The sequence below is a fragment of the Scardinius erythrophthalmus genome (genome assembly GCF_964197995.2).
Source record: "Scardinius erythrophthalmus genome assembly, chromosome: 24".
Taxonomy (NCBI): Eukaryota; Metazoa; Chordata; class Actinopteri; order Cypriniformes; family Leuciscidae; genus Scardinius; species Scardinius erythrophthalmus.
The window spans coordinates 11,699,991-11,722,444 of NC_138244.1; the positions used below are offsets into that span (position 1 = coordinate 11,699,991).

The window sequence follows — 22,454 nt, forward strand, 5'->3', positions numbered from 1 at the left end:
TAGTATTATTTCTGAAAATGTGTGTCTTTATTGTGTCGTAAGCATTAAAATGTATTAATACATTTATGAAAATAAAAATGTATAATCAAAAACAAGTCAAATTTCGCTATAGTCACGGCTGGAGGGGATGATCATTGAATCATTGTCAAATTGCACATGTAGCCAGGTTGCTTTGCTTCACTCTGTGTGAGGATGATGTTCAAAGATCATAGAGATTTGAGGTAAAAAGATACGACTAAAACGAGTTACTGATTAAAGGAATCCTATTCTGCCAAAATATCTATATTTCAAAGGAAATTATCAATTATTTTTTTCCAACTAAGCAAGGAAAGATTTCCTGGCAAAATGACTGCCCGTTTCTGCGTGAACTCTGAACCTTTGTCTAACGTATTTTAATTTGTTTGCAAAAAAAGTTGATGTTTATCAGACTTAGAACTTCTAAACCAGTTCAAAGGTTACAGAGTTCAACAAATATTATCAGTGCAGTGTACAGACAAATAACAAGTACCAATAATATGGTTAAACATATTTTTATATTTATAGTAAGCAGCAGTTTAACTAGTAGTTTAACAATATCACAGCCTAAAAAAATCATAATTTTTAGATATGAACTGTGATTGACATATTACAGTTGCTTAGACAGTTTAAGTTATGCTATGCTACATAAACATCCAGTACATTTTACACTTTAAGAGCTATGGTGTCTGCAATCTTTAATGTACAGATTAAATACATTTGATACATTCTTTATAATACAAATACAGTTCTAGACTGTAAACAAAGAAAAAAAATGACTATATCATGCCTATTAATATATTATAAACCAATACAAATAGATCATTAAGACATACGGTGTGTTCACGCCATGTCGGAATTCCTGTAATTATGAGTTTCCGACTCATAAAAAAAAAACATGTCCTTGAAGAACTCGTAATTACAACTCGTATCAAGTGACTGTTGCGAATTCATTTTGGCGTTGAGAGTGTTGCCATATCAATGCATAATTCTGAGTCTGAGGACGTAGAACATCACGGGGTTGCCATCTCGTGATTACGGTAATTACAACATGGCGTGAATCCAGCAATACCTTTATACATGATACCAGTGTTGCAGTGCACTTGTGAATGCATCACACAAAACTAAGAGAGGGAGGCTGTTCAAAGCTTACATGCTTTTCCTCATGGTACTTTCCCTCCAGAATTCTCTGGATTGCCGTCAGCACCTTGTGATTAAAGACCATGTCCAAATGAGCCATGCCTCTGAACTCTGTCACATGCACGGCCTGTTCCTGCTTCCCTATCCACCGCTTACAGAGACTCATGCTGCGGCTGTTGACCGTGTCATCGCCGTCATCGTAAAGGATATCTACGGGGTCGGCGTTTGGAAACTGCTCGTCGTACACGTAGGTCACGGGAGTTGGGAGTCCCACCCCGTAGAAGCAGTAGACCTCGACTCCAGGTGTGGGCAGGCCGGCTGTGAGGTTTCTGGTGTCCTCCCACATGTACCAGCCATCCTCAAAGTCAATGTCTTTAAAGAACTTCCGGTAGTCCTGATTGGTGTAGTTGAAAAAGGGGGTGGAGATGAAGGTGTGGTCTTTGGGCCAAACCTCTTCAGAAGGGATCATCCACGGGTTTGTGGTCGTCATCCGTTGTTCTTCGCGGATTTTTATATTGGACACGAAGGGTATGCCATCATTTTCACCTAATAAAGGCATAAAATAAAGACCAAAACTCATTTAAAGAGTCCATATTATGTCTTAGTTTTGGGCTCTACTAGATGTTAAAAAACATTATTTTTCACATATCTGACATCTCTTCCCAGTCTGTCAGTAACACTCTGTTTAGTTCCTGCTACTATGAAGCCCCTCCTTCTGAAAAGTCCACTGTGTTCTGATTGGTCGACTGGACTAGTGTGCTGTGATTGATCAACCACTTTGAGTGTGTTTTGGAAATATTACCACACCCCTTACCATAACTATGAGTTTCAACACACTGCTAACCCTACTCAACCTGGCCTCATCCCTTTTTTTTAGCGTGTGCCTTGAGCGTGAATTATGTAAATGAAAAATGTTGTAATGTGTAATTCCGCAAGGGTGCTTTAAATAATAAATCAAATAAACTAATTAAATAAATTACTATAAAGCTAATTAGAAAATCATTTAAAAACACACAAAATAACTAAAAACTAAAATACAATTAAATCAAAAGTGACAGTAAAGACATTTATCACATAAAATATTTATATTAATTATTTTTTTTTTATAAACAAATATATGACAGTTTCCACAAAAAATATGAACTATTTTTAACATTTTTTTGCGCAGCATTTCAGCATATTAGAATGATTTCTGAAGGGTCATGTGACACTGAAGACTGGAGTGATGATGCTGAAAATTCAGCTTTGATCACAGGAATAAATTAAAGCTGCAAGCAGCGATGAAAGGGCCCTCGCACCCGTGCCATCAACACTCGGTGGCTTTAGGAAGACAGAGCATGGTTGGGAAATGTACATTTAAGGAGGTATATATAGTAAGAGTATGTCAAAGTCAGTTACAAAATGTTTTGTATAATGGTGATAATAGCATGCTTCATGACTCAGCTAAGTGTTGCTAGCATGTTTAGTCTGTTTCTAGCATGCTTAGTACACAATAATTATGTGGTTAGTACTGCATTACTGTGTTAACCATGTCAGTTTCTGTTGCCAGTAGGTGGCGTTATGACTATAACTGAATATGAGCATGGATGTGTGTTCAGGACAGAACTCTTATCAAACGTTTTTCTAGTATGTTGTTAGCATGCTTAACACTTGCTGGCACTTTTTATATGTTATTAGGAGTCCATAACAGTGTTAAACATGTCACTTCCTGTTGCCAGCAGGTGGCGCTATGACTGTAACTGAATATAAGCATGGTCATGTGTTCAGGACAGAACGCTTATCAAAAGTGTGAAGTTTGGGGCAGATTGGACATTCCATGCCTGAGTTACAGCAAATTCATATTTAATTGAAGTAATATCATTCTTTAGCACTTAGCTAAGTGTTTGCTAGTATGTTTTAGCATGTCTCTAGTATGTTGGTAGGATGTTTAGCACCTACTGGCATTTTTTTATATGTTATTAGGAGTCAAGAACAGTGTTAAACGTCACTTCCTGTTGCCAGCAGGTGGCGCTATGACTATAACTAAATATGAGCATGGACATGTGTTCAAGAGATAACTCTTATCAAACGTGTGAAGTTTGGGGTAGATTGTACATTGCCTTCTTGAGTAACAACAAAGTTCTGTTTCATTGAATTAGCATGCTTTAGCACTTAGCTAAGTATTGCTAGCATGTTTTAATATGTTTCTAGCATATTTAGAACTCAATGGCATTTTTAACATGTTGCTAGAACGGCATCAACGTGTTAAACATGTCACTTCCTGTTGCCAGTAGGTGGCGCTATTACTATAACTGAATTTGAGCATAGACGTGTTCAGGCCATGATTCTTATCAAACGTGTGAAGTTTGGGGCAGATTGGACATTCCATGCCTGGGTTACAGCAAATTCCTATTTAATTGCAGTGATAGCATGCTTTCGCACTTAGCTAAGTATTGCTAGCATGTTTTAACATGTTTCTAGCATGTTTAGAAGTCAATGGCATTTTTAACATGTTGCTAGAATGGCATCAACGTGTTAAACATGACACTTCCTGTTACCAGTAGGTGGCGCTATTACTATAACTGAATGTTCTCATGTAGATGTGTTCAGGACAGAACGCTTATCAAAAGTGTGAAGTTTGGGGCAGATTGGACATTCCATGCCTGAGTTACAGCAAATTCCTATTTAATTGCAATAATAGCATGCTTTAACACTTAGCTAAGAGTTTGCTAGCATGTTTTAGCATGTTTCTAGTATGTTGTTAGCATTTTTAACACTTGCTGGCACTTTTTTATATGTTATTAGGAGTCCATAACAGTGTTAAACATGTCACTTCCTGTTGCCAGCAGGTGGCGCTATGACTGTAACTGAATATAAGCATGGTCATGTGTTCAGGACAGAACGCTTATCAAAAGTGTGAAGTTTGGGGCAGATTGGACATTCCATGCCTGAGTTACAGCAAATTCATATTTAATTGCAGTAATATCATTCTTTAGCACTTAGCTAAGTGTTTGCTAGTATGTTTTAGCATGTCTCTAGTATGTTGGTAGGATGTTTAGCACCTACTGGCATTTTTTTTATATGTTATTAGGAGTCAAGAACAGTGTTAAACGTCACTTCCTGTTGCCAGCAGGTGGCGCTATGACTATAACTAAATATGAGCATGGACATGTGTTCAAGAGATAACTCTTATCAAACGTGTGAAGTTTGGGGTAGATTGTACATTGCCTTCTTGAGTAACAACAAAGTCCTGTTTCATTGAATTATCATGCTTTAGCACTTAGCTAAGTATTGCTAGCATGTTTTAATATGTTTCTAGCATGTTTAGAACTCAATGGCATTTTTAACATGTTGCTAGAACGGCATCAACGTGTTAAACATGTCACTTCCTGTTGCCATTAGGTGGCGCTATTACTATAACTGAATTTGAGCATAGACATGTGTTCAGGCCATGATTCTTATCAAACGTGTGATGTTTGGGGCAGATTGGACATTCCATGCCTGGGTTACAGCAATTTCCTATTTAATTGCAGTGATAGCATGCTTTAGCACTTAGCTAAGTGTTTGCTAGCATGTTTCTAGTATGTTACTAACCTGTTTAGCACTTGCTGGCTCTTTTTTATATGTTATTAGGAGACCACAACAGTGTTAAACATGTCACTTCCTGTTGACAGGAGGTGGCGCTATTACTATAACTGAATATTCTCATGTAGATGTGTTCAGGCCATGACTCTTATCAAACGTGTGAAGTTTGAGGCAGATTGGACATTCCTTGCCTGTGTTACAGCAAATTCCTATTTAATTGCAGCAATAGCATGCTTTAGCACTCAGCTAAGTGTTTGCTAGCATGTTTTAGCATTTTTCTAGTATGTTGTTAGCATGTTTAGCACTTGCTGGCACTTTTTTTATATGTTTTTATGTCCACAACAGTGTTTAACATGTCACTTCCTGTTGCCAGCAGGTGGCACTATGACTGTAACTGAATATGAGCATGGTCATGTGTTCAGGACAGAACGTTTATTAAAAGTGTGAAGTTTGGCGCAGATTGGACATTGCCTTCTTGAGTAACAACAACATCCTGTTTCATTGAATTAGCATGCTTTAGCACTTAGCTAAGTATTGCTAGCATGTTTTAAAATGTTTCTAGCATGTTTAGAAGTCAATGGCATTTTTAACATGTTGCTAGAATGGCATCAACGTGTTAAACATGACACTTCCTGTTACCAGTAGGTGGCGCTATTACTATAACTGAATATTCTCATGTAGATGTGTTCAGGACAGAACGCTTATCAAAAGTGTGAAGTTTGGGGCAGATTGGACATTCCATGCCTGAGTTACAGCAACTTCCTGTTTCATGGCGAAACATCGAAATTTGTCAGGCCGCCGAGGACCCGCCCTTTGACGAAAACTCAAGATCTTCGCAATTTAACGTCGCAAAGGCCTTAAGATTACACTCACCAAATTTGAAGATGATCAGATTAAAACTGTAGGAGGAGTTCGTTAAAGTACGAGGCCTGAAAATGGCAAAAACTGCACAAAAATCTGAGAGGAAGTTCAAAATGGCTGACTTCCTGTTGTGTTTAGGGCTATGCTCCAAGAGACTTTTTTGTAGGTATTAGTTCATTACATGTATGTACCGAATTTCGTGCACGTACGTGGAACGTTGCGGGAGGCGCACTCCGTTGAACTTTTATAGGTGGCGCTATCGAGCCGTTTTGCCCCGTCCAATTCTGAAACCTATATCAGATGTAAATTTTCGCCAGTTCTGACGCGTGTGCAAAGTTTCGTGAGTTTTCAAGCATGTTTAGGCCCTCAAAAATGCAATTCAATGCGGAGAAGAATAATAATAATAATAATTAAAGCTGCAAGCAGCGATGAAAGGGCCCTCGCACCCGTGCCATCAACACTCGGTGGCTTTAGGAAGACAGAGCATGGTTGGGAAATGTACATTTAAGGAGGTATATATAGTAAGAGTATGACAAAGTTAGTAACAAAATGTTTTGTATAATGGTGATAATAGCATGCTTCATGACTCAGCTAAGTGTTGCTAGCATGTTTAGTCTGTTTCTAGCATGCTTAGTACACAATAATTATGTGGTTAGTACTGCATTACTGTGTTAACCATGTCAGTTTCTGTTGCCAATAGGTGGCGTTATGACTATTGCTGAATATGAGCATGGATGTGTGTTCAGGACAGAACTCTTATCAAACGTGTGAAGTTTGGTGCAAATTGGAAATTGCCTTCTTGAGTAACAAAAAAGTCATGTTTCATTGAATTAGCATTCTTTAGCACTTAGCTAAGCATTGTTAGCATGTTTTAACATGTTTCTAGCATGTTTAGAACTCAATGGCATTTTTAACATGTTGCTAGAACGGCATCAACGTGTTAAACATGTCACTTCCTGTTGCCAGTAGGTGGCGCTATTACTATAAATGAACATTCTCATGTAGATGTATTCAGGCCATGACTCTTATCAAAAGTGTGAAGTTTGGGGCAGATTGGACATTCCATGCCTGAGTTACAGCAAATGCCTATTTAATTGCAATAATAGCATGCTTTAGCACTTAGCTAAGAGTTTGCTAGCATGTTTTAGCATGTTTATAATATGTTGTTAGCATGTTTAAAACTTGCTGGCACTTTTTTATATGTTATTAGGAGTCCATAACAGTGTTAAACATGTCACTTCCTGTTGCCAGCAGGTGGCGCTATGTCTGTAACTGAATATAAGCATGGTCATGTGTTCAGGACAGAACGCTTATCAAAAGTGTGAAGTTTGGGGCAGATTGGACATTCCATGCCTGAGTTACAGCAAATTCATATTTAATTGCAGTAATATCATTCTTTAGCACTTAGCTAAGTGTTTGCTAGTATGTTTTATCATGTCTCTAGTATGTTGGTAGGATGTTTAGCACCTACTGGCATTTTTTTATATGTTATTAGGAGTCAAGAACAGTGTTAAACATCCCTTCCTTTTGCCAGCAGGTGGCGCTATGACTATAACTAAATATGAGCATGGACATGTGTTCAAAAGATAACTCTTATCAAACGTGTGAAGTTTGGGGTAGATTGTACATTGCCTTCTTGAGTAACAACAAAGTCCTGTTTCATTGAATTAGCATGCTTTAGCACTTAGCTAAGTATTGCTAGCATGTTTTAATATGTTTCTAACATGTTTAGAACTCAATGGCATTTTTAACATGTTGCTAGAATGGCATCAACGTGTTAAACATGACACTTCCTGTTACCAGTAGGTGGCGCTATTACTATAACTGAATTTGAGCATAGACATGTGTTCAGGCCATGATTCTTATCAAACGTGTGAAGTTTGGGGCAGATTGGACATTCCATGCCTGGGTTACAGCAAATTCCTATTTAATTGCAATAATAGCATGCTTTAGCACTTAGCTAAGAGTTTGCTAGCATGTTTTAGCATGCTTCTAGTATGTTGTTAGCATGTTTAGCACTTGCTGGCACTTTTTTATATGTTATTAGGAGTCCATAACAGTGTTAAACATGTCACTTCCTGTTGCCAGCAGGTGGCGCTATGACTGTAACTGAATATGAGCATGGTCATGTGTTCAGGACAGAATGCTTATCAAAAGTGTGAAGTTTGGGGCAGATTGGACATTCCATGCCTGAGTTACAGCAACTTCCTGTTTCATGGCGAAACATCGAAATTTGTCAGGCCGCCGAGGACCCGCCCTTTGACGAAAACTCAAGATCTTCGCAATTTAACGTCGCAAAGGCCTTAAGATTACACTCACCAAATTTGAAGATGATCAGATTAAAACTGTAGGAGGAGTTCGTTAAAGTACGAGGCCTGAAAATGGCAAAAACTGCACAAAAATCTGAGAGGAAGTTCAAAATGGCTGACTTCCTGTTGTGTTTAGGGCTATGCTTCAAGAGACTTTTTTGTAGGTATTAGGTCATTACACGTATGTACCGAATTTCGTGCACGTACGTGGAACGTTGCGGGAGGCGCACTCCGTTGAACTTTTATAGGTGGCGCTATCGAGCCATTTTGCCCCGTCCAATTCTTAAACCTATATCAGATGTAAATTTTCGCCAGTTCTGACGCGTGTGCAAAGTTTCGTGAGTTTTCGAGCATGTTTAGGCCCTCAAAAATGCAATTCAATGCGGAGAAGAAGAAGAAGAAGAATAATAATAATAATAATAATAAACAGAGCAATTCCAAGAGGGTCCTCACACCATCGGTGCTCGGGCCCTAATAATAATAATAAACAGAGCAATTCCAAGAGGGTCCTCACACCATCGGTGCTCGGGCCCTAATAAACAGAGCAATTCCAAGAGGGTCCTCACACCATCGGTGCTCGGGCCCTAATAATAATAATAAACAGAGCAATTCCAAGAGGGTCCTCACACCATCGGTGCTCGGGCCCTAATTACAGTAATATCATTCTTTAGCACTTAGCTAAGTGTTTGCTAGTATGTTTTAGCATGTCTCTAGTATGTTGGTAGGATGTTTAGCACCTACTGGCATTTTTTTATATGTTATTAGGAGTCAAGAACAATGTTAAACGTCACTTCCTGTTGCCAGCAGGTGGCGCTATGACTATAACTAAATATGAGCATGGACATGTGTTCAAGAGATAACTCTTATCAAACGTGTGAAGTTTGGGGTAGATTGTACATTGCCTTCTTGAGTAACAACAAAGTCCTGTTTCATTGAATTAGCATGCTTTAGCACTTAGCTAAGTATTGCTAGCATGTTTTAACATGTTTCTAGCATGTTTAGAACTCAATGGCATTTTTAACATGTTGCTAGAACGGCATCAACGTGTTAAACATGTCACTTCCTGTTGCCAGTAGGTGGCGCTATAACTATAACTGAATTTGAGCATAGACATGTGTTCAGGCCATGATTCTTATCAAACGTGTGAAGTTTGGGGCAGATTGGACATTCCATGCCTGAGTTACAGCAAATTCCTATTTAATTGCAGTAATAGCATGCTTTAGCACTTAGCTAAGTGTTTGCTAGCATGTTTCTAGTATGTTGCTAACCTGTTTAGCACTTGCTGGCTCTTTTTTATATGTTATTAGGAGACCACAACAGTGTTAAACATGTCATTTCCTGTTGACAGCAGGTGGCGCTATTACTATAACTGAATATTCTCATGTAGATGTGTTCAGGCCATGACTCTTATCAAACGTGTGAAGTTTGGGGCAGATTGGACATTCCATGCCTGTGTAACAGCAAATTCCTATTTAATTGCAGCAATAGCCTGCTTTAGCACTTAGCTAAGAGTTTGCTAGCATGTTTTAGCATGTTTCTAGTATGTTGTTAGCATGTTTAGCACTTGCTGGCACTTTTTTTATATGTTTTTATATGTCCACAACAGTGTTTAACATGTCACTTCCTGTTGCCAGCAGGTGGCACTATGACTGTAACTGAATATGAGCATGGTCATGTGTTCAGGACAGAACGTTTATTAAAAGTGTGAAGTTTGGCGCAGATTGGACATTGCCTTCTTGAGTAACAACAACATCCTGTTTCATTGAATTAGCATGCTTTACCACTTAGCTAAGTATTGCTAGCATGTTTTAACATAAGCTAGCATGTTTTAACATGTTTCTAGCATGTTTAGACCTCAATGGCATTTTTAACATGTTGCTAGAATGGCATCAACGTGTTAAACATGACACTTCCTGTTGCCAGTAGGTGGCGCTATTACTATAACTGAATATTCTCATGTAGATGTGTTCAGGACAGAACGCTTATCAAAAGTGTGAAGTTTGGGGCAGATTGGATATTCCATTCCTGAGTTACAGCAAATTCCTATTTAATTGCAATAATATGCATGCTTTAGCACTTAGCTAAGAGTTTGCTAGCATGTTTTAGCATGCTTCTAGTATGTTGTTAGCATGTTTAGCACTTGCTGGCACTTTTTTATATGTTATTAGGAGTCCATAACAGTGTTAAACATGTCACTTCCTGTTGCCAGCAGGTGGCGCTATGACTATAACTGAATATGAGCATGGCCATGTGTTCAGGGCAGAACTCTTATCAAACGTGTGAAGTTTGGGGCAGATTGGACATTCCATGCCTGAGTTACAGCAACTTCCTGTTTCATGGCGAAACATCGAAATTTGTAAGGCCGCCGAGGACCCGCCCTTTGACGAAAACTCAAGATCTTCGCAATTTAACGTCGCAAAGGCCTTAAGATTACACTCACCAAATTTGAAGATGATCAGATTAAAACTGTAGGAGGAGTTCGTTAAAGTACGAGGCCTGAAAATGGCAAAAACTGCACAAAAATCTGAGAGGAAGTTCAAAATGGCTGACTTCCTGTTGTGTTTAGGGCTATGCTCCAAGAGACTTTTTTGTAGGTATTAGGTCATTACATGTATGTACCGAATTTCGTGCACGTACGTGGAATGTTGCGGGAGGCGCACTCCGTTGAACTTTTATAGGTGGCGCTATCGAGCCATTTTGCCCCGTCCAATTCTGAAACCTATGTCAGATGTAAATTTTCGCCAGTTCTGACGCGTGTGCAAAGTTTCGTGAGTTTTCGAGCATGTTTAGGCCCTCAAAAATGCAATTCAATGCGGAGAAGAAGAATAATAATAATAATAATAATTAAAGCTGCAAGCAGCGATGAAAGGGCCCTCGCACCCGTGCCATCAACACTCGGTGGCTTTAGGAAGACAGAGCATGGTTGGGAAATGTACATTTAAGGAGGTATATATAGTAAGAGTATGTCAAAGTCAGTTACAAAATGTTTTGTATAATGGTGATAATAGCATGCTTCATGACTCAGCTAAGTGTTGCTAGCATGTTTAGTGTGTTTCTAGCATGCTTAGTACACAATAATTATGTGGTTAGTACTGCATTACTGTGTTAACCATGTCAGTTTCTGTTGCCAGTAGGTGGCGTTATGACTATAACTGAATATGAGCTTGGATGTGTGTTCAGGACAGAACTCTTATCAAACGTGTGAAGTTTGGTGCAAATTGGACATTGCCTTCTTGAGTAACAACAAAGTCATGTTTCATTGAATTAGCATGCTTTAGCACTTAGCTAAGCATTGTTAGCATGTTTTAACATGTTTCTAGCATGTTTAGAACTCAATGGCATTTTTAACATGTTGCTAGAACGGCATCAACGTGTTAAACATGTCACTTCCTGTTGCCAGTTGGTGGCGCTATTACTATAATTGAACATTCTCATGTAGATGTGTTCAGGCCATGACTCTTATCAAAAGTGTGAAGTTTGGGGCAGATTGGACATTCCATGCCTGAGTTACAGCAAATTCCTATTTAATTGCAATAATAGCATGCTTTAGCACTTGGCTAAGAGTTTGCTAGCATGTTTTAGCATGTTTCTAGTATGTTGTTAGCATGTTTAACACTTGCTGGCACTCTTTTATATGTTATTAGGAGTCCATAACAGTGTTAAACATGTCACTTCCTGTTGCCAGCAGGTGGCGCTATGACTGTAACTGAATATAAGCATGGTCATGTGTTCAGGACAGAACGCTTATCAAAAGTGTGAAGTTTGGGGCAGATTGGACATTCCATGCCTGAGTTACAGCAAATTCATATTTAATTGCAGTAATATCATTCTTTAGCACTTAGCTAAGTGTTTGCTAGTATGTTTTAGCATGTCTATAGTATGTTGGTAGGATGTTTAGCACCTACTGGCATTTTTTTATATGTTATTAGGAGTCAAGAACAGTGTTAAACGTCACTTCCTGTTGCCAGCAGGTGGCGCTATTACTATAACTGAATATTCTCATGTAGATATGTTCAGGACAGAACGCTTATCAAAAGTGTGAAGTTTGGGGCAGATTGGACATTCCATGCCTGAGTTACAGCAAATTCCTATTTAATTGCAATAATAGCATGCTTTAGCACTTAGCTAAGAGTTTGCTAGCATGTTTTAGCATGCTTCTAGTATGTTGTTAGCATGTTTAGCACTTGCTGGCACTTTTTTATATGTTATTAGGAGTCCATAACAGTGTTAAACATGTCACTTCCTGTTGCCAGCAGGTGGCGCTATGACTATAACTGAATATGAGCATGGTCATGTGTTCAGGACAGAACGTTTATTAAAAGTGTGAAGTTTGGCGCAGATTGGACATTGCCTTCTTGAGTAACAACAACATCCTGTTTCATTGAATTAGCATGCTTTAGCACTTAGCTAAGTATTGCTAGTATGTTTTAACATGTTTCTAGCATGTTTAGAAGTCAATGGCATTTTTAACATGTTGCTAGAATGGCATCAACGTGTTAAACATGACACTTCCTGTTACCAGTAGGTGGCGCTATTACTATAACTGAATATTCTCATGTAGATATGTTCAGGACAGAACGCTTATCAAAAGTGTGAAGTTTGGGGCAGATTGGACATTCCATGCCTGAGTTACAGCAAATTCCTATTTAATTGCAATAATAGCATGCTTTAGCACTTAGCTAAGAGTTTGCTAGCATGTTTTAGCATGCTTCTAGTATGTTGTTAGCATGTTTAGCACTTGCTGGCACTTTTTTATATGTTATTAGGAGTCCATAACAGTGTTAAACATGTCACTTCCTGTTGCCAGCAGGTGGCGCTATGACTATAACTGAATATGAGCATGGTCATGTGTTCAGGACAGAACGTTTATTAAAAGTGTGAAGTTTGGCGCAGATTGGACATTGCCTTCTTGAGTAACAACAACATCCTGTTTCATTGAATTAGCATGCTTTAGCACTTAGCTAAGTATTGCTAGTATGTTTTAACATGTTTCTAGCATGTTTAGAAGTCAATGGCATTTTTAACATGTTGCTAGAGTAACAACAACATCCTGTTTCATTGAATTAGCATGCTTTAGCACTTAGCTAAGTATTGCTAGTATGTTTTAACATGTTTCTAGCATGTTTAGAAGTCAATGGCATTTTTAACATGTTGCTAGAATGGCATCAACGTGTTAAACATGACACTTCCTGTTACCAGTAGGTGGCGCTATTACTATAACTGAATATTCTCATGTAGATATGTTCAGGACAGAACGCTTATCAAAAGTGTGAAGTTTGGGGCAGATTGGACATTCCATGCCTGAGTTACAGCAAATTCCTATTTAATTGCAATAATAGCATGCTTTAGCACTTAGCTAAGAGTTTGCTAGCATGTTTTAGCATGCTTCTAGTATGTTGTTAGCATGTTTAGCACTTGCTGGCACTTTTTTATATGTTATTAGGAGTCCATAACAGTGTTAAACATGTCACTTTCTGTTGCCAGCAGGTGGCGCTATGACTATAACTGAATATGAGCATGGTCATGTGTTCAGGACAGAACTCTTATCAAACGTATGAAGTTTGGGGCAGATTGGACATTCCATGCCTGAGTTACAGCAACTTCCTGTTTCATGGCGAAACATCAAAATTTGTCAGGCCGCCGAGGACCCGCCCTTCGACGAAAACTCAAGATCTTCGCAATTTAACGTCGCAAAGGCCTTAAGATTACACTCACCAAATTTGAAGATGATCAGATTAAAACTGTAGGAGGAGTTCGTTAAAGTATGAGGCCTGAAAATGTCAAAAACTGCACAAAAATCTGGGAGGAAGTTCAAAATGGCTGACTTCCTGTTGGGTTTAGGGCTATGCTCCAAGAGACTTTTTTGTAGGTATTAGGTCATTACATGTATGTACCGAATTTCGTGCACGTACGTGGAACGTTGCGGGAGGCGCACTCCGTTGAACTTTTATAGGTGGCGCTATCGAGCCGTTTTGCCCCGTCCAATTCTGAAACCTATATCAGATGTAAATTTTCGCCAGTTCTGACGCGTGTGCAAAGTTTCGTGAGTTTTCGCGCATGTTTAGGCCCTCAAAAATGCAATTCAATGCGGAGAAGAAGAATAATAATAATAATAATAATAATAATAAACAGAGCAATTCCAAGAGGGTCCTCACACCATCGGTGCTCGGGCCCTAATAATAATAAACAGAGCAATTCCAAGAGGGTCCTCACACCATCGGTGCTCGGGCCCTAATTAAAGCTGCAAGCAGCGATGAAAAGGGCCCTCGCACCCCTGCCACCGCCACCCGGCACCTTTAGGAAAGGCCTTAAGATTACACTCACCAAATTTGAAGAGGATCAGATCAAAACTGTAGGAGGAGTTTGTTAAAGTACAACATCAGGAAATGGCAAAAACTGCCCAAAATCTGACAGGAAGTTCAAAATAACTGACTTCCTGTTGTGTTTAGGGCTATGCTCCAAGAGACTTTTTTGTAGGTATTGGGTCCTTACATGTGTGTACCAAATTTCATACCTGTACGTGAAACGTCGAGCCGGGGTAAAATGTAGGGGCAATAAGTAAGCCATTTTGCCCCATCCAATTTTTAAAACCACATCACACGTAAATTGTCACCACTTCTGAAGCGTGTGCAAAGTTTCATGATTTTTCGAGCACGTTTTGTATTTGCCACACTTCCTGCTACCAGCAGGTGGCGCTATTGCTATAATCATAATGAGCATTGGCATGTGTTCAGGACAGGACTCTTATCAAACATGTGAAGTTTGGGGCAGATTGAAAATTGTATGCCTGAGTTACTGCAGGCTGTCTGTGGTTGCCTAGCAACATCAGAACTGCAAGCAACATTAAAATTGAACTTATCTGATCATGCATATATCACCAAAAGGCCGAAATTGGGTGAACTAGTGCAAAAAATGCCTGTGCAAAATCAGTTTTTGTGTGTGTTTTTAGTAATTGTTGGTTTGGTGTGTGCTCATTGTTACAATTACACAGCAAAAGTTCAGTGATATTTTTATTTGTGCATGGTAAAAAGCACACAGTGAACTCCGAGAAAACGCTATGCTTGAGCAAACAGTTTGTGAATAGGCAACTACAAATGATGCCCGTGAAAGAGACTGTGAACGCATTGAATAGGATATGTTTAGTTGGTGAATAGCATAGGCTACTATTACACAGTAGCGACAACGTTAAGCGCACCAGAATGAAATATAATATTCAGAAGTAAACACTAACAGCATAGCTGACTTACAGATTCAGTTTACATCCACAAATGAATAAGCACCTCGATTCAGGGAGCAGTGCAAAGTGCCCGTGCAAAATCAGTTTTTGTGAGCTGATCGCCGTCAAAAAAGTTCAGGAGATATTTCTTGCGATGGCAATATGATCAAAAATAACTTTATATTGATTCAATGGATTAATAGCATTTTGAAAAAAAAAAAGTCATGAATTTATTGCATTTTTGGGAAAAAATAATCCGTTTTTATAATAAATCTTAAAAAAATTCAAATCCAGATTTTGATTTTCAATGTTGTTATAACCTAAAGATGCTATGTGAAAGTTTGAAACAGAAAATAGTGGTTTTCACACATTTAGTGGTTATCTCACATTTGAGAGATATGCGAATAACACACAGACAGACAGACGGACGTTTCTGTAATTTATAGATAGATGGATTTATCACGTTCGGGAACCAAACTATAATATTCAGAAGTAAACAGTGTAGCTGACTGAGTGTTTATGTCAGAATGTTTATTTTTAAACCACAACCTTCTTGGGGCTTCTTTGACTGATACAACTCTCTAATGTCAGAATGTTTATTTTTAAACCACAACCTTCTAAAAATGATATATTTAACGATATCTTTTGCATTTCTCATCCAAACAATGTCAAACTTGGCACTGCACTTACTCGTGCCCGTGGCAAGACACCTGTCGAGTTTGAAATTAATCGGACTAACGGTTCGAGAGATATGCGAGGAACAGACACACACACACACAGACAGACAGACAGACGTTCCTGTAATTTATAGATAGATGTTTGTCAGGCCGCCGAGGGCACACCCTTCGACGAAAACTCTAGATCTTCGCAATTTAACGTCACAAAGGCCTTAAGATTACACTCACCAAATTTGAAGAGGATCAGATCAAATCTGTAGGAGGAGTTCGTTAAAGTACAACATCAGGAAATTACGAAAAATGCCCAAAATCCAGGAGGAAGTTCAAAATAGCTCACTTCCTGTTGTGTTTAGGGCTATGCTCCAAGAGACTTTTCTGTAGGTATTGGGTCATTACATGTATGTACCAAATTTCATACCTGTACGTGAAACCAGGAGCCGGGGCAAAATGTGGGGGCAATAATTTACCGAATTTGCCCCCCCCAATTCTGAAAACCATATCACACGTAAATTTTCACCACTTCTGAAGCGTGTGCAAAGTTTCATGAGTTTTCGAGCATGTTTAGGCCCTCTAAAAAGCGATTCACTTTGGAGAAGAAGAATAATAATAAACGGAGCAAAAACAATAGGGTCCTCTCACCATCGGTGCTCGGGCCCTAATTAAAGCTGCAAGCAGCGATGAAAGGGCCCTCGCACCCGTGCCATCAACACTCGGTGGCTTTAGGAAGACAGAGCATGGTTGGGAAATGTACATTTAAGGAGGTATATATAGTAAGAGTATGTCAAAGTCAGTTACAAAATGTTTTGTATAATGGTGATAATAGCATGCTTCATGACTCAGCTAAGTGTTGCTAGCATGTTTAGTCTGTTTCTAGCATGCTTAGTACACAATAATTATGTGGTTAGTACTGCATTACGGTGTTAACCATGTCAGTTTCTGTTGCCAGTAGGTGGCGTTATGGCTATAACTGAATATGAGCATGGATGTGTGTTCAGGACAGAACTCTTATCAAACGTGTGAAGTTTGGTGCAAATTGGACATTGCCTTCTTGAGTAACAACAAAGTCATGTTTCATTGAATTAACATTCTTTAGCACTTAGCTAAGCATTGTTAGCATGTTTTAACATGTTTCTAGCATGTTTAGAACTCAATGGCATTTTTAACATGTTGCTAGAACGGCATAAAAGTGTTAAACATGTCACTTCCTGTTGCCAGTAGGTGGCGCTATTACTATAACTGAATTTGAGCATAGACATGTGTTCAGGCCATGATTCTTATCAAATGTGTGAAGTTTGGGGCAGATTGGACATTCCATGCCTGAATTACAGCAAATTTCTATTTTATTGCAATAATAGCATGCTTTAGCACTTAGCTAAGAGTTTGCTAGCATGTTTTAGCATGTTTCTAGTATGTTGTTAGCATGTTTAGCACTTGCTGGCACTTTTTTATATGTTATTAGGAGTCCATAACAGTGTTAAACATGTCACTTCCTGCTGCCAGCAGGTGGCGCTATGACTGTAAGCATGATCATGTGTTCAGGACAGAACGCTTTTTAAAAGTGTGAAGTTTGGGGCAGATTGGACATTCCTTGCCTGAGTTACAGCAAATTCATATTTAATTGCAGTAATATCATTCTTTAGCACTTAGCTAAGTGTTTGCTAGTATGTTTTAGCAAGTCTCTAGTATGTTGGTAGGATGTTTAGCACCTACTTGCATTTTTTTATATGTTATTAGGAGTCAAGAACAGTGTTAAACGTCACTTCCTGTTGCCAGCAGGTGGCGCTATGACTATAACTAAATATGAGCATGGACATGTGTTCAAGAGATAACTCTTATCAAACGTGTGAAGTTTGGGGTAGATTGTACATTGCCTTCTTGAGTAACAACAAAGTCCTGTTTCATTGAATTAGCATGGTTTAGCACTTAGCTAAGTACTGCTAGCATGTTTTAATATGTTTCTAGCATGTATAGAACTCAATGGCATTTTTAACATGTTGCTAGAACGGCATCAAAGTGTTAAACATGTCACTTCCTGTTGCCAGTAGGTGGTGCTATTACTATAACTGAATTTGAGCATAGACATGTGTTCAGGCCATGATTCTTATCAAATGTGTGAAGTTTGGGGCAGATTGGACATTACATGCCTGAGTTACAGCAAATTCCTATTTAATTGCAGTAATAGCATGCTTTAGCACTTAGCTAAGTGTTTGCTAGCATGTTTCTAGTATGTTGCTAACCTGTTTAGCACTTGTTGGCTCTTTTTTATATGTTATTAGGAGACCACAAGAGTGTTAAACATGTCACTTCCTGTTACCAGTAGGTGGCGCTATTACTATAACTGAATTTTCTCATGTAGATGTGTTCAGGACAGAACGCTTATCAAAAGTGTGAAGTTTGGGGCAGATTGGACATTCCATGCCTGAGTTACAGCAAATTCCTATTTAATTGCAATAATAGCATGCTTTAGCACTTAGCTAAGAGTTTGCTAGCATGTTTTAGCATGCTTCTATTATGTTGTTAGCATGTTTAGCACTTGCTGGCACTTTTTTATATGTTATTAGGAGTCCATATCAGTGTTAAACATGTCACTTCCTGTTGCCAGCAGGTGGCGCTATGACTGTAACTGAATATGAGCATGGTCATGTGTTCAGGACAGAACGCTTATCAAAAGTGTGAAGTTTGGGGCAGATTGGACATTCCATGCCTGAGTTACAGCAACTTCCTGTTTCATGGCGAAACATCGAAATTTGTCAGGCCGCCGAGGACCCGCCCTTTGACGAAAACTCAAGATCTTCGCAATTTAACGTCGCAAAGGCCTTAAGATTACACTCACCAAATTTGAAGATGATCAGATTAAAACTGTAGGAGGAGTTCGTTAAAGTACGAGGCCTGAAAATGGCAAAAACTGCACAAAAATCTGAGAGGAAGTTCAAAATGGCTGACTTCCTGTTGTGTTTAGGGCTATGCTCCAAGAGACTTTTTTGTAGGTATTAGGTCATTACATGTATGTACCGAATTTCGTGCACGTACGTGGAACGTTGCGGGAGGCGCACTCCGTTGAACTTTTATAGGTGGCGCTATCGAGCCATTTTGCCCCGTCCAATTCTGAAACCTATATCAGATGTAAATGTTCGCCAGTTCTGACGCGTGTGCAAAGTTTCGTGAGTTTTCGAGCATGTTTAGGCCCTCAAAAATGCAATTAAATGCGGAGAATAATAATAATAATAATAATAATAATAAACAGAGCAATTCCAAGAGGGTCCTCACACCATCGGTGCTCGGGCCCTAATAAACAGAGCAATTCCAAGAGGGTCCTCACACCATCGGTGCTCGGGCCCTAATAATAATAATAATAATAATAATAAACAGAGCAATTCCAAGAGGGTCCTCACACCATCGGTGCTCGGGCCCTAATAATAAACAGAGCAATTCCAAGAGGGTCCTCACACCATCGGTGCTCGGGCCCTAATAATAATAATAATAATAATAATAAACAGAGCAATTCCAAGAGGGTCCTCACACCATCGGTGCTCGGGCCCTAATAATAATAATAATAATAATAATAAACAGAGCAATTCCAAGAGGGTCCTCACACCATCGGTGCTCGGGCCCTAATAATAAACAGAGCAATTCCAAGAGGGTCCTCACACCATCGGTGCTCGGGCCCTAATAATAAACAGAGCAATTCCAAGAGGGTCCTCACACCATCGGTGCTCGGGCCCTAATTACATTGTAAAATAGAAAACAGGTCTCTTAAATTTCTTCTCTGTACCTGATGCTAAGACTCGGAGGGGCTTCACAGCGCCTGCCCAAGGTGCTCCCAGAGAGATGAAGCCCTTAATGTAATGGTCTTTCCAGTCCTGAGTCTGCTGGTTGAGGAAGTACAGGATGTAGTTGTTGCCCATGCTATGGCCCAGGAGGTAGACTGGCTGCTTGTACTCATCATGCATCTCTTCCACCAAGCCTTTCAGACGTGAAAAATACTCCTCCTGCTCATCTATGTGGTGCCAAACATAAACGTTCACAGATTGTTATTGGGACACAGAATGAAAGTACTGTGTGAATGGTTGCCAGGGTGTTGCTATGGCGTTGCCATGGTGTTTAGGCTGGTTTCTAAGTAGTTTCTGTGTGGTTGATAAGAATCTGGTTCCTCCAAAATGTGTAACATTATCAATTATTATAATAATTATTAATGTTGTTATTTTATTGTATGTGTATATATATTATTTATTTATTTATTACTGTAGTGTATACAATGTCAATTATGTAGAATAAGATTCTTCAACTGTCCTACACAGTTTGATTCTAAGCCTAAACAAACGAACCTTGACTGCAACCTTGATTCGCTTGTTTGTGTATATTTGATTTAAGTTGGAGCTCTACAGTTGAATAGTCCTGACATAGAGGTTACCGTCTACAATTTGTTTTGTGCTATGGTGAAATGAATGTTGTTGTCCGTCACTGTGGTTTAACTTACTTGGAGCGATTCTCCAGTCATACGGAGCACCACGGACAGTCTCATTTCGCACATATCCAAAGCTGACCAACTGTTGGACCATGGTATGAAGGTAACCTATAAAATAAAAAGACCAGCAAGATGAAAATGAGGATGTTGTGATGTAAGAGGTCCAATTACTTAGTGTTATACTCACCAGTCAGCTTATTCATGTCAAGAAACTCTATAGGGTGCGTCTGTCCAAATCCAGGGACCCTGACCTCCACCCCGGGCGCGTTCGATGTCTTGCGACTTGTCCTGTTGTACACAATTCTGCGCAAAAAGATGCAGCTGTTAAATTCATATCAAGTTCGAGCCAAAGCAAAACAAGAAGTTGTATTTTAAATGTAATCCTAAAAGGTTACAAAAGCAGGGAGGCTTTAGTTCAAATATATCACAGCTTCTGATAATAAAAATGGTTAGGACAGTAGATTGCTACTAATATTGATTATGATACATTGGCCTGTCCTTATGACATCAGCCTTCGAGAACCCTCTAAAAGCAATAGACAAAAGGTCAATGACCTGAAATACAGAACTGAGGATGATTAGGAAACAGTTGTCAATAAATCAGAGGTACCTAGAAAGGGTTGCTCTGTTCATTTGTGCACTAAACAAGCAGTGTAAATATTAAGCAAAACTACATTTTAAGCACATCTTCATGTATACATATATCTTTATATATATATATATATATGCATATATCTTCATATATGAAGAGTTCAGATGCAAGTGCCATCTGAAATTTTCTTCTAGAATGATGATTTTTATCAAGCTCGTATATTTAAGTTTAGTAATTTCACTTAAATGGCAATGAAGATTACCTATTAATTGTCATTTAATTTATCATTCTAGAAGAAAATTTCAGATGGCACTTAGAGGCTTTTGCATCTGAACTATTCATATATATATATATATATATATATATATATGATAAAAGTTTGGGGTCAGTAAGATTTTCTTTATTAAAAATGTCTTCATTAAAGTTTTCAAAAGTGACAGTAAACTATAATGTTACAAAAGATGTCTTGTTAAAGTTTGTTCTCATAGTCGGTTACCTTATATTATCAATCCAGCAATCAATTCCAATGGGCATGAACATGTTCAGGTCCATCCAGAGAGGAAACCAGTCCTCAGTTTTCTTGTAACACATCCAGTGCACCAGTGTGGGCTTGTCTATTTTGGCCTCCAGGCGATTACCCAAATTTCCAGGTACTGTTTCAAAGGGGTAAAAAAGTATTATTATTTTTTATTATTTTTCCATACACATATTTTGTTACCAAAGATGGACTTTACAACAAACTTCACAATATATGAATTTGAACTTGTCTAAAAGTGAGGTCACTCTGTTATCTTGTCTAAGTTGCCTTATGTAGGCACAATTGTATAATTGTATAGGCTAATTGTAAACAAAATCCAAACTGTGAATGTAAGATCGCTTACCTATGATAAGAGGAGGAGTGCTATTGTTTACGACGCGAGGTTTGACTGTCGGAGGGAAGATAACGTTAAATAGCCAGAATCCAGAGGTCTGGTGCAGTGCAATTAGAAGAAACGCAATGCATCGGAAGGAAGGCGAATATCCCATTGTGTTTGTGTCAGTGTTCTTCTGGCTGACTCTCACTCCAGCGCTATCTATTAATGCGTTCGTCGCGAGGGGGCGGTGAGTGTAACAGAACGTGAGGTCACCGGACCGTGAGCCCCTACTGTGTGTGATGATTACATTATAAGGATATATTTCAATGGCAATACCCCCCCCCCCCCTTTTTTTCATTTTTCTTCATTTTTATATATATTTTAATCTGACAGTACAGTAATAAAACATGGGGCTTAAAAACAGACTACACATACAAAAAATAAAATAAAAAGAAGAAAGCGAAATAGTTTTTGAATGCAGCAGGATCTTTAGTAAGTTTTATTGTATGAAAAATATGTTTTAAAGATTATTTTTTTTTAAATCCTGTTTTATTATCATTCTTACTTATATTTATAAATATAACATTTTAAAATTAATTTAAAAAAAAAAGTTTATAAAATGCAAGAACATCTGTCCCTGGATTATAACGTCAGCGAACCCTCGCTATGGAAACCAAATTGCGCGACGTAAACAAGCAGCAGGTCTTTACGTTACTGCCGTTTAATCTTCGTTTTAAAGAGATTAATTGAACTGTAAGTATA

At 38.7% G+C, this 22,454-nt stretch overlaps 1 protein-coding gene across 1 annotated transcript; it reads right to left on the reverse strand.

The window, feature by feature from the left end:
* Positions 1-11: 11 nt before the first annotated feature.
* Positions 12-21,984, reverse strand: lcat (lecithin-cholesterol acyltransferase). The gene is made up of 6 exons (XM_081356183.1): positions 21,720-21,984; positions 21,335-21,491; positions 20,435-20,550; positions 20,260-20,355; positions 19,555-19,779; positions 12-1,701 (listed from the first exon to the last, which is right to left on the reverse strand). The coding sequence occupies exons 1-6, from the start codon at positions 21,862-21,864 to the stop codon at positions 1,130-1,132; spliced, it is 1,311 nt and encodes a 436-aa protein (XP_081212309.1). The 5' UTR covers positions 21,865-21,984; the 3' UTR covers positions 12-1,129.
* Between the last annotated feature and the right edge of the window lie 470 nt (positions 21,985-22,454).